The sequence below is a fragment of the Rasamsonia byssochlamydoides genome, assembly GCF_041956645.1.
Source record: "Rasamsonia byssochlamydoides strain NRRL 3658 unplaced genomic scaffold VTN77scaffold_5, whole genome shotgun sequence".
In the NCBI taxonomy this organism is placed as follows: Eukaryota; Fungi; Ascomycota; class Eurotiomycetes; order Eurotiales; family Trichocomaceae; genus Rasamsonia; species Rasamsonia byssochlamydoides.
The window spans coordinates 639955-652478 of record NW_027192388.1 but is presented as its reverse complement, the minus strand read 5'-3'; the positions used below and the strand labels follow the sequence as shown (position 1 = coordinate 652478).

General features: G+C 52.3%; 3 protein-coding genes across 3 annotated transcripts; 1 reads left to right on the top strand and 2 right to left on the bottom strand.

Annotated features, from left to right (window-relative positions):
• Nucleotides 1-108: 108 nt before the first annotated feature.
• VTN77DRAFT_6589 (uncharacterized protein) lies at nt 109-1733 on the top strand (the record flags this gene model as incomplete). Its single annotated transcript, XM_069422883.1, has 3 exons — nt 109-461; nt 511-1543; nt 1608-1733. The coding sequence occupies 3 exons, from the start codon at nt 109-111 to the stop codon at nt 1731-1733; spliced, it is 1512 nt and encodes a 503-aa protein (XP_069281499.1).
• A 1967-nt stretch (nt 1734-3700) lies between these two features.
• On the bottom strand, nt 3701-6377 carry VTN77DRAFT_6588 (uncharacterized protein; the record flags this gene model as incomplete). Its single annotated transcript, XM_069422882.1, has 5 exons — nt 3701-4104; nt 4158-5496; nt 5550-5795; nt 5848-6286; nt 6373-6377. 5 exons carry the CDS (start codon nt 6375-6377, stop codon nt 3701-3703), a joined length of 2433 nt encoding a protein of 810 aa, XP_069281498.1.
• Nucleotides 6378-8462: 2085 nt separating this feature from the next.
• Nucleotides 8463-11832, bottom strand: VTN77DRAFT_6587 (uncharacterized protein; the record flags this gene model as incomplete). Its single annotated transcript, XM_069422881.1, has 5 exons — nt 8463-9050; nt 9132-10324; nt 10387-10458; nt 10514-11392; nt 11484-11832. 5 exons carry the CDS (start codon nt 11830-11832, stop codon nt 8463-8465), a joined length of 3081 nt encoding a protein of 1026 aa, XP_069281497.1.
• Nucleotides 11833-12524: the final 692 nt, after the last annotated feature.

Below are 12524 nucleotides of genomic sequence, written 5' to 3'. Positions count from 1 at the left end.
CAGCTTCACCCTTTCTTCTTTTGCTTTTGCTCATTCTCTTTTTTTTTGTTGTTTGTGTGAAGCATTGGGGACTGCGGAGCGGTCTGCCACAAGACCGCTGCCGTCACAATGAGATTCCTCACTGTCCTCGCCGGCTTGCTGTCCACTTGCAGTATACTATGCGCCGCAGAGTCGAACGACACCAGCTCGTCTGTGTCGCGCCTGGTTCTGCCCAAGGATTTCAAGCCCCCGCAGGTTTTCAAGAATGTGAATCTCGTCCGGAACACGAATCTTGAAAAGGGTTACGTTCGAGAAACGATCAATGTCGTTGTGGAGAACACGGACAAGCAGCCGCAGAGCGACTACTATCTTGCCTTCCCTTCGGACGTCATTGGCAAGATTGGAGGGCTCGAGGTTCGCAATAAGAAGGCCCCAGAGAAGGGTCGTTTCCAGGTCGAAGCGACGCAGCTTGAAAGCTCGAGGTTTGTGCTGCTTTTTCTCAATTGTCGCGTCCTTGCTGACACTTCTTAGTGATTCGCAATTCTACAAGATTCATTTCCCCGAACCGCTAGCTTCTTCGTCTCAGCTTACGTTGGGAATCTCGTACTACATTCTCTCTGCTCTGGATCCGCTCCCCAAGGCCATCAACCAAGGCGACATGCAGTACCTGACCTACACCTTCTCTGCTTACGTGCCATCGGCCTACCCGACGGACAGCCAGAAGACCAAGATCAAGTTCCCCAACACCAATGTCCCAGATTATACGACCACCTCAGGACTGAAATCTGGCAGCGACCCCGAGACACAAGGGGCCAGCTACACCTATGGCCCGTACAACAAGGTGCCTGCGGGAGCCACGTATCCGATCACCGTCCGCTTTGAGGCCACCAAACCTATCTTGGCCAGCTCGCTGCTGGAAAGAGACCTCGAGGTGTCCCACTGGGGTGGTAACCTTGCAACGGAGGAGCGGTACTGGCTTCGGAACGATGGTGCCAAACTTGCGAACCACTTTGACCGCGTCGACTGGACGTTGAAGACGTACACCAACATGCCCACCTCTGCACTTCGCGAGCTCAAGTACCCGCTGAAGCCGGGGTCTGTGGATCCTTACTTCACCGACGACATCGGCAATGTGTCCACGAGCCGCTACCGGCCCGGAAACAAGGGTCGAGAGGCGCATCTGGAGCTGAAGCCGCGCTACCCAGTGTTTGGCGGGTGGAAGTACAGCTTCCGGGTTGGCTGGAACAATGAGCTGTCTTCCTTCCTGCGCAAATCCGCGGAGGGGACGGACTCTTATGTGCTAAAGGTGCCCTTTCTGGAGGGACCCAAGAACCCGGAAGGGATCCAGTATGAGAAGGTCGTGGTGCGCGTGATCCTCCCGGAGGGAGCCACCAACGTCCGGTACGAGATTGTCGAGGGTGCCACGAGCAACGGTCTTCCGGATCCGTCGCAGATTGTGGCCAACATCTCCAAGCACCGCACGTTCATGGACACCGTGGGCCGGACAGCGCTGAGCCTGAGTGTGGACAATCTTTCCGACGAGGCGAGAGACTCGCAGTTGGTTGTAAGTGCCAAAAAAAAAAGAAGTCCCTTGACGAGTTGTGCCATGCTAATCCTAGCATCAACAGGTTATCTACGACTACCCCTTCACAGCCGGTCTCCGTAAGCCACTGACCATTGCTGCGGGCCTGCTAGCCGTCTTCGTGACAGTCTGGGTCATCGGCAATCTTGACGTGAGCATCAAAAAGCGATGATTAGGCAGGTCTAAAGATAGATATGATCGATTGAATTTCATTTCAAGTTCAATGTCAGCAAATGATATTTTTATTGAATGATTCTTTTTTTATCTCTCAGTTATATTAGTGCCATGTATAGTAAGGCAAGAAGAGTATTAGCTTGGAATGAATGAGAAGCATACTAGGTAGTTTGTACTCTCTCTCTCTCTAGACACATGCTGGATCGGAACCTACCCAGTGCTGGTGAGAGTACCCTTGGGGCTTTAGGTTTGAACAGTCGAGTCAAACCCATCACTTTTTAGCCAGCTTATATATATGATAATATGATAGCTGAGCTGAGCTGAGCTGAGCTGAGCTGCTGGAGAGGTTGGTCAAATGCTCACCTTTTTTAGCCGGCTTTGATCCAAGAGAAACAAAACATACCAGAACCTGAAAAAGCTGGAGAAGAGTAAGAAGAGAGGGTTTGACCAGCCAGACCAGCTAAGTAAGTACAGTACATAGGTCAGGTTAATCTAAGTAAGGGCTGGAGAAAGTAAGGGTTTGGCTGTTTCTACTGGCAGGTCAGATGAGCTAGCTTACTTACAGGTCGGACAAAATCGTTGGTTATCAGACTGATTCCTCCGAGGATAAATAGATAAAATCAGAGTAATATACCTCGTCATCGCCATGTTCAAACAACACTGTTCCGCCGAAGACTTGTGCTTCACCCAACCATCTCTGCCGGACCGGGATACTGTTGCCAATACTGGTAGGTGAAATGAAAGAGATCAGGCGTGAAGGTGCCATCTGGATACGGCAGTTTTGACGGATGATGGGAAGATCGCTGAACACGTTTTGCGAGGTTGTGGAGCGATATAGCCACCAGACCGAGAAGTCGCAGCGCGAACTCGTGGGAATCCAGTTCTGCATGTTGATAAGCCTGAGCGGCCTTCACTAGTTGTCAGCTTTTGGAGTGAGTAGACCATATGGGGTGTAGGAAGCAGGCACCTCTGCTCTGACACGCGAAGTACTGATTGACAACTTCTCTTGCAGTTACTCGGCCTCATTGACAGAACTGGCGGAGGGCTCCGATCGTTCCAGGATATCGGGGCGTTGAAGTCACCACCACCGTTCATGGCAACAGTCTTCGTAGGCGGGCCATCAATGACCTGGGCAAATGTTTCCACGGCCTTCTCGGAGGCTATGATTCGACGCAGTGTCCGTTCGAAACGAGCGGCCTTTCTGGGTCGAAATCTGAGACTGAGATGGTCGACATTTCGCTTCAGCACAAATTTTGCCAGGGAAAAGATTGTGCAGGAGAGATGCGGGTTGATTAGTATGTTGTCCTACCTATCAATTGAGAAATCATGATGGTGGAGTGTAGGCCGGGGAGGAGGAGAGGATGAGTGTAGGCTGGATTTTGCATCTCATGTGGTGTCGCTGGATACCATTCTCCCTGATTTCAGTATCAAGTCGCATCAACCTCGTCCCTGTGACAAAAGGCATAGTGCAAACTAGTTGGACCTTACTCCAACTTTGTTGGCTACGAGAATCCTACCTAAACGCCTGATTAAGTGCCAGACTTACTCCTTACGTATTGAGGCTGGATTCGTGAAAAAGAATCCCCTGGCGTCTTTCAATCAAGTCAGTGTACTTGCCGCTTGTCATTAGAAGATGTTAGTGAGACTTGAAGGGGATATCTCGGCAAATTGACGGATCCATCACATTCATGCATATTGTACAGTGCAGTACAGTACATGCAATTTCCTTAACTCGCGGCCTTGGTGAACTCGAACTGAACCAAAACCAGACAGAATAACGTAGGAACATCATGTCAAGAAAACAGCAACAGCAACCAGAAACCAGACTGTATATAGCAGTACCATCAGGCTGACCATATAAGAAAGCACAGCGTTAATAATATAGTCCTAGCAAGACGCACATCACCATGCCCATATCATGCAGGGAATAACTTCGAGGCATGCATATAATGTTACATGCGTAAGTTACAGCTCCCACCCATGTTTCGCTCCCCCTCTCCCAAGCTTGTTGCCGTCATCCGTCGCGAAGCCACCATGTCGAATGCGGAGGATAAAGTTCACCAGCACGGCCGTCAACAGTCCCAGGCACAGAATGGTGGGACCCCATTTCTCGTGGTAGACGCGTTTGACGTCGCGCCGCTTGCGGATCTTGTCCACACGCCAAATGTACAAGACGACACTGTACAGCAACGACACCGCTGCAATGATGGTAAAGCACCACGCCGAGGCAAAGGTCACATAGTCGCTGCCAAAATTGAGCAGCGTCGCAGCGATGGAGCCGAGGATGATGGAGAATTCCAACCACGAGAGGAAGGTTCGCTCTGCGGCAAAGTAGACCTTGGGTTCGACGCGCACGGGGACGTGGATACCTGTGGGTGTTTAGTTAAAAAAAATGTAAAAAAGGCAACAGGGCTTAACTTACGCTTCCCTTTAGGAGCAATGAACCGTTTCACGGTACGTTTCCCCGTCCCCATAATGGTGATTCCATTAGTCCCTTCATCCAGCATCTGCGTCGCCCGCGGTCCCGGGATAATCGACTTGAGCACTTCCCAAGTCACATGTCCTGTGCGGTGCGCGTAATAGCTGAGCAATTTCCTATAGTAATAAGCTCCTCCAACGCGCCGTGCCTCTTCCAACGCGTCCGAATCCTCCGACTCATCGTCCGAATCATACAGGGGATAGTCTTCATCGCCAGCCAGAATATTGGCTGCGATCCGCTCCTCAATGTCCAGAGCATTCCCAGTCGCTTCAGGAACCGAACCATTGTGTGCATGGCTATCCGCTGCATCATGCTCCTGGCGCACTTCGCGATCGGAAGGAACGTCAGCCGCACGATTATCGTGTCCCTCCTCGTCCTCCGATTCGTCGTCGTCGTCCAAGGTTTCGTCGCTCGTAGATATACTCGTACTTTGGGCAGGCCGCTCAATGCCATATCGGCGCGTGACGGGTTTCCGGATATCTACGTCCATCTGGGGAAACCAGAATGGCAGGAGATGGATCCGGTCGGGGAAAAGAGTGGCACAGCCATGGATGAACTTGCTAAATTTGGGGACTGCTTCGACAAGGTGGCTTGCGGTGAGATCCCGAATCCACTTCGGAGGCTCCTGACCAGCCTGGGTCTGGAGCTTGACCTCGAGCACGGCGTAGGGGAATCTCACGATATCCTCGGGTGGGAGTTGGTTGAAGGGGAAGTCAATCCCGATATCCATCCGGCGCCAGTTGTCACCCGCACGCCGCTTACCATCCAAGTTATCTTCCCGGATCATGCTCAACTCCGTATCCAGGGAAATCCGGACGCGAGCATCGCCGGGAAGCTGAAACGCGGTCCGATGGTAGAAAGTCCGGACAACGGGCCTGAGCTTGCGGGTGATGACTCGGTATTGGATCTCTCGCGCCAATTGCTCCCAGTCGGCGATCTGCTGCTCCGTCTTCTTGCCTTCCTTGCGCATCTTTTCGAACACGCTCTCGACCGTCATCCGACCCGACAGAAACGCGTTCACATGCTTCTCCTTCATGGGGAACCGAGCTTTCACTGATTTCTCTCCCGTCCAGTCCTCCCGATGCGTTTTTCGCTCGACGAAGATCTGGTCATTCTCCATGCCTCCGTACCACCGGAGTCGAATCGCCTCTGCTCCTTCTGTCTTCTTCAGACGCCCGGTATAGAGCTCCCACGTGTCGGGATTATCGAAGTAGACGGATGAAATGGCAGAATCCTTTTCCTCAAATTCCTTGCTTGGATTGAAGACCAGTACGGGGAGATGCTAGACGTCTCATTAGTCTCGATGACGAGGTTAGAGGAAGGGGGAAAACGGACCTTGAGGATGATCAGCTTGACCTCGGTGATGTTGTCGCGATGTACCCAGTACTTGGTGGTCTGACGTATAAAGTTCTGCTGGCCTCCGCCGGCAGCGCTGTCTCCCTTGACAGGGTTGCCTTTGGTCCGGACGAGGTCATAGAGGCGCGACAGCTTCACCACAAAGGCGTCGTAGTTGTCCTTGAAGAAGGGCTTGGCGTTGAGACGGGCGGCAAAGACGGGTTTGAGATACCACCCGGTTTGTTTCTATCTACGTGTCAGTGATTACGATGACCGGGTCTGGGAGGAGGCAACGTACGTCGTGCTTCTTGATGATCTTCTGGAAGCCGGTGTAGTTCAACTGGGTGAATTTGGCCAGATCGTGGACGTCGGCGATGATGTCGCTGAGGTCAGCCTCGAGGAGGAGGAAATCTTCATCGGTCGGTCGGTCGGGTCGACCGGGCCCGGCGTCGAGACGAGAGACGACATCGTTGACCTCTCGCTCGCTGGTCTGGATGCGGCGGATGATCTCTTCGCTCTTGAGCTTCTGGAAGGTGAAGACCTTGTCGAGTTCACTCTCGAGCAAGGACACAAAGCGTTTCTCATCTTCCTCGGTCCAGGGCTTGCGGTCGGGCTTGGGGTTGTCCGGGGTGGGCTCGGTGACGAATTGCGTCTTGAGAGCGTTCTTGAGGTCTTCATAGGCGATGTAATACCAGTAGAAGTCCTTGATCATGGACGATCGCAGCTGTTCGCCGAACCTGGACGAGGCATGTTAGCGTCGTGCCTGTATCATCTGTGCTGGCTATCGTCCAACACTCTTACTTCTTGCGACTGGTGGGCGTACCTCATGATGGGCTACCGATGCAGTCACTGCCCAGCGTCGCAAGACTGGCAGGCGAGGGATTGAGATAAGGGACAGTCTGATCAGCTATCAGAGATAGGCATTCGCCACGGAGGGATGGATGGAATGCAATCGATCAATTGACCACCATTAAAGCAGAGCAGGATCAGCCCTCGCTCAGCAGAACGCAGCGCAGGTAGTATTAACCTTGAGGTGATGGAGAGGAGCGGGTTCCACTAGTTGGAGCTTATCTGTTGATACCGCATTTAGTTTCTGGGCGGTCAACCAAGGGAGCTCCCAAGCTTATGGAATTTTTCTCCAGAAAATGCATACCCCAGCTGATGCCGGTATTGGAAGCAGGATTATTTGAATCAATTCGCTGCTGATGGGAGAAAATATTATTCTTGCAATGGTAGTCAGCAACCCCTCTCCAGCTCCTCTCGCCACATGAACTAGCTGCAGGAGCTCTGCTGGTATCCGAAAAGAGCTGTTCTGATGCCATCCCATGGCCTAGATCGTCCCAGACTGGCTATTGCTCCACCAATGGCCGGGTCTGTCGCATACAGAAACTCTGTACTGTACACAGATATCTATGGGTGTAATTATTATTCTAATAGTTAATTACCATTATATCAAGTCAGCTGCCTCTTCTTGGAGAATCGCAGTGACAAGTTTTGCCGCACGCAGCTTGTCTTGCTGACCAATCGACGTTTTCACGGAGCTCACGTGGTGGGACTGCTCTTTACGGAAAGGACCTTAGGCAGTACCCATCCAGGCAGGTACCTCCAGATGGGACCTCCTAAATCAGGAAGTCGCTATTTCCCTCTATGATCTGATGCGATATCATATCATCGCACAGCAATTCCCCTAGCCGATGGATGGACTATTGATCTATCCACCTGGCCTACCAAGATCTGGATGGAGATCTCGTTTCTCAGATCCGGGATGGTATGTATGTGCTGTACTCCGTACATATGGAACAACTCTTCGCCTCTCGGGTATTTTCCACGTTTACCTATCTATGCAACACTACTATGATCGCCCCAATGTGCACGCTAGAGGATGGTTGAACTTTCCTCCAGGTTATCTAACAGCCTGACTGGGCAGGTGCCCGACTGCCCGTTGTCACTAGCGTCGTCATCCGTTGCAGCCGACAGGATGCCACATGCGCCCACCAACGAGCTGCTGCAGTCGCTTTGTTCTTGTTGATTTCATTGGGAGAAAGCTGGTAATGTGGCATACAACTGATATATATAGAGTAGGGATCACTGTCTCAGACTCTGAGTTCTGTTTCACCAGTCAATCACATGTATTCTAACTGATTTGTCCATAACTATTATGATGGCTAAACTAGAAATAGAACTCCTTCCTTGATTGACTCTTGACAGGACTAAACTAAAGACAGTATACGATACTCGTAATACGATGGGCAGAAAACGAAAAGAAGATCAGAAGAATCATGAAAAGGGGAAAGAAAAAAACAGTAAAAAGAGATACATGCAACAGCTGGGATTCGCTGGTGGTCACCCACCCAACTACTAACCAGCCGGCGTGTGGCTTAAGTACGGCTGAGCGGACGGGAAGCCCTGTTTTCCACACCCTATGGTCGCATGTACTTAACAACTCAAAGAATGAGAATTATGAGGGCTAAACTTTGAGAAAGAATTACGGCATCATCATCGGGGCGAGATAGTAGTTATGGGAGGCATACGATATCTCGTTTCGCATAAAGATCGAGACCTCGTTTCGTGGGTGCTATTGGTTTGATAATGACCATAGGATCTACTTCTAACCCTCTACTACTCGTAGCACTCTGCTAAACTATGGCCAGCATCTACCGTCCTGATAATTGCGCTGAGATACGTCCAGTTTTCCCATCTCAGTTGGAAGTAAAGAAAGACCCATTGCTGTTGTTCCCATTCCTTCATGCGAAACCTCTACCTGGCCTATTTATCACCTATCAACAGCTGATCGCATTATACATATCATCCCGTATCAAGAGAATAGAATCGAATCGTCGAATCGACATCAACATGAATAAGTACCATCATCACTGATCATCCATAAAAATAAATAAATCCTGGCGTAGACGATTACATGATGGCGCCACCCACGCGTCGGATACTCCTCCGAGCACCCTCCCCGACGACATTGACCAGTCCCTCCAGTTCCAACGCCCGCACCGCGTCTGCGAACTCGCCGCCGTCGACTTCGACGCTGCTCTGCTCGCTCAGTCGGCGATAGACGTCTGCCCAGCGAGGCGCACCGCCGGAGGCGCCCATCTCGTCCACAACCGCCAGCACGCCCCGCTTCAGGTTCTCGCGGTGGCGGCGTTCGCTGGCGCTCGTGCCCTCCGTCAGCAGGCTCATGTCGATCAGACCCGTGCGCGCGTCCGTGGCCGCCTGCTTGAGAGCGGATCGGATGAGACGCACCGCCTCCTCGACATCATCTGCCGTGACTTCCGGAGACAACCGCATGCGGGCGTGCGCTTCCGACAGCCGGATCATCGACTCCAATTGACGCGTGGTGGCAGTGATGCGGCGATCGGCGGAGCGGATGTCGTCTCCCAACTTGCGCATCGCGACGTAGGCATCGGTGAGAGCTGTGGCAGCGGCTGGCGTTAGGACGGGGTGGATGTTGGTCTTGGCATATGTGATGTATGCAGTGAGGAATTCAATCGGCTGTTCGAAAGGTAATACCGTCAGTAAGAAGGGAAAAAAAAAACTCCATTGTCTGATCTGCAATTGAGCGGCTTGACTTACCAGAATCTCCTCCCGACTCGCGTTCTCAGGCGTGTCCTCCAGATACATTCCCACAAGATGCTTGGCCAATCGCCGATCCTCCTGTTCATCGACCCGGTCAAGGACAAGATACACCAGGTCGAATCGAGACAGCAATGTCGGCGGCAGGTCAATGTTTTGAGGGACCGGCAGGTTGGGGTTGTACTTGCTGCCAATAGGGTTGGCAGAGGCCAGGATACTTGTTCTGGCGTTGAGGGTCGTGATAATGCCGGCCTTCGCGATGGAGACCGTCTGCTGCTCCATGACTTCATGCAGCACTGATCGCGTCGACTCGTTCATCTTGTCAAACTCGTCAATGCAGCAGATGCCTCCGTCCGAGAGTACAAGTGCACCCGATTCGAGTACGAGTTGGCGTGTCTCAGGGTCGCGAGTTACGTAGGCTGTCAGACCGACGGCGGACGAACCCTTGCCACTGGTATACACACCCCGAGGGGCGATTTTGTGGACATATCGGAGAAGCTGTGACTTAGATGTGGAAGGGTCACCGCAGAGAAGAATGTTGATGTCGCCTCGATACCGAGGGTTGCCACCCTTTTGGAAGGTCTTATTCGTGCCTCCAAACAGTTGGAGCAGGATGCCCTTCTTCACGTCATCCATCTCGTAGATGCTGGGTGCCACCGAACGGGCCAAAAGCTCGTAGACATCGGGCCGCGCTGCAGTTTCTTTGATTTTCCGTTCTTCCTCTTCAGTGATCTTCCGCGTCTGCTCAACGTCTCCCGCGACTTGTTCGGAAAGTTCTTGCTCAACAGTCGACACGTCGATCCCAAGTTTCTTACGGTCGATCTTTTGGATATGCAGAACGTCCACGTACGTCTTGAAGAGTGCTTTGGTCGTCCGTTGCCGAGGGTTCACGCGTACGGGATTACATCGGAAAATACCAGTAACTTCAACGCGATCACCTGCCTTGCAGACATCGACCAGTTCGTCATAGGCACACAGTGAAACTGAATGGGGTGTTTGTCCATCTGGAACAGTGTCGGGCGTCTCTTGCAGTTTGATCACTTGCTTGTCTGCAAAGACACAGCGGTTGTGAATCAGCTGCATCGAGTTGGGGCTGTTGCAAACACGTCGCGGACAGACAGTGGGCTCTTGAATTTTTCCGCGGTCAATGTCGACCCGGACGCTGTGGTTGCACACCTGACAGGAAAAGAACGCTACACAGAGATCATCAGCTCGTCTAAGATGACCCAAATTCGGCTCAACCGGTGTTGCCTACCTTCTTTCATGTCTGGGATGATTGGTGTGGTACGGATAACCAGACCCTTGATGCTGATAAGCTTGTCCATATCTAGAGACCTCTCGTTAGCAATGAACCTCTGATTGCCTGTTCAAGGTCACAATACCAGCAGGGTCCAAGTCTCGCATGTTGACCGTCTTGTCTAAGCCAAAAGGCAGAACCTTGTATGTCTTGTTCTCGACTTCCGCCACCAAATCCGGAATCTCAGGAGGGGGAGCGCGAACGGCATCGCTCATGACATCGGAGCTGGGTGCTGGGGGTGCTGAGCTGCTGTCTCTTGCGCGCGGCTGGTTTCTCAGAGCCTGGTTCCTCAGGGTCTCCATTTCCTTTGCAGCCAACTCCACCATAACGTCCTTCACCGTCTGATCCATCAGGGGAATGATTTCCTGAGGGTATGCTTGTAATTGATGCCACAGCTTCAGCGTAGAGGGGTAAGCCTTGAGGTTTTTGGCGTCCAGGTTGAGGCCCGTTACACCAAGCTTGCGCATGTTGTTCAGCATAGTGATGTATTCTCTCTCTTCTGCCTCCTCACCCATGGCACGTGTCTCCGCCTCTGTGGCTCCATCAGCCCACATGCGGTATTTCTTTGCATAGTTGTACAGGAAGTTCTTGAATGCAGACATGGAGTCCTGAATCGAGATGTTGGTACCCCAAATGACACGGGTTGAGCTCCCGCCCAGAGCCTCGGCTTCCGAGGTGTCTGGATGGATGTTGGAGAACGTGGCATCGGAATGGGGTCCAGCGTCGTTGACAGGCATGCCATTGGCATCAACGAACAGTCTTCGCCGGCGGTTGGGCGTCGACCCAAAGGTATCCGAATGGATGTCACCTCGCCGCGAGGAGGCACGCGAGTATTCTGGACCGTTGGGACGCGAAGAGCGAACAAAGAGTCCGCTGCTGCTGCTGGGAATGTCCGAGCGGGGTTCCTGGCGATTGTTGTTTCTCGGTGGGCTTGAGCTCGACATGTAGCGGATCGGCGAGGAATCTGGGATCTAATCAGCACCGAGGATTGAATTGATAAAAAGAGTAGTAAATCCAAGTAGACAAAAGCCCTTTTATACTATTGTAGATCGTACCTCTAACTGCTTGTCTATTGCCCCGAGGTGTTGTGTCCCCGTCCTCCGCAACGGACGATTCCCTCACGGGTGAGCTGATATCCATTCTGGCTTCTTGTCCACGCGTGGATTGACGTGCGGGGGAGGAAGACTGATAAAACAGTGGTGAGGATGATTGAACGGCCGCTTCACCTCTTAACCGTCTGGAGGCGCGGGGAGTCGCTTGTGAGCCATTAGTCTGTGACTGCTGGTCATCCATCGCCGCAGAAGGGCTACTGGGCGCTTGTTGGGAGCGTCTGGAGCGGGGTGTCGAGGTTGCCGAGTCCCTGGCTGCTCCGCCGCGACGACGAGAAGAAGCTGGTGAAGACATGATGTGTTTGCCCTCGGAAGGTCGCTGTCGGAGCGTTTGTTGTCGTGAAGGACGTTGTAGCGCTGCGCTCAGAGTAAAATCGGAGAGAGGCCTGAAGGTTCTTGGTGGAGAACAAGGGACGCGTCGCACCACGAACGGACGCGTAAAGTGTTTCCATTTTGGGTAGACGCGTCAGGCGTCACTATCTGTGTGATCATGTGATCCTGATTACATAATCATACATGGTTAATCGATGAAACATCACGTGATCAAGGTGGGTTTTTGGCTGCACCGCCACAGCTCAGGGGCCCGTTATCGCCTACCTACCTACGTGCCTAAGTAGTACCTCATGATACCTGTTGACACTATTTACAGAATAAAATCCAATGATCAAATCTGATGGAGAGGAGGATGAAACACCAAGCGCTCTCCTGTTCTTATCGACAAGTGTACGATATGTCGTGTCCAATGGAGGGGTTCAGGAGATCAAATGTGCGACATACGCTAGATAGCGCCCGTGGCACCTTAGCCTATCGTCCAATGACCCAGGGGACCCAATAAGCTTTGGCGCCGTTGATGTCATGCCGCCCTAGGCTTCTTGGAACCCCCCGATGGTCTTCCTCGTCGACTGGAGGGTTGCTGGCGCTGCTGTGGAGGCGGTCCGAGACGCCATCCACTAATTAGCATGATCTGCTAGCTTTTCTCCCCAATCT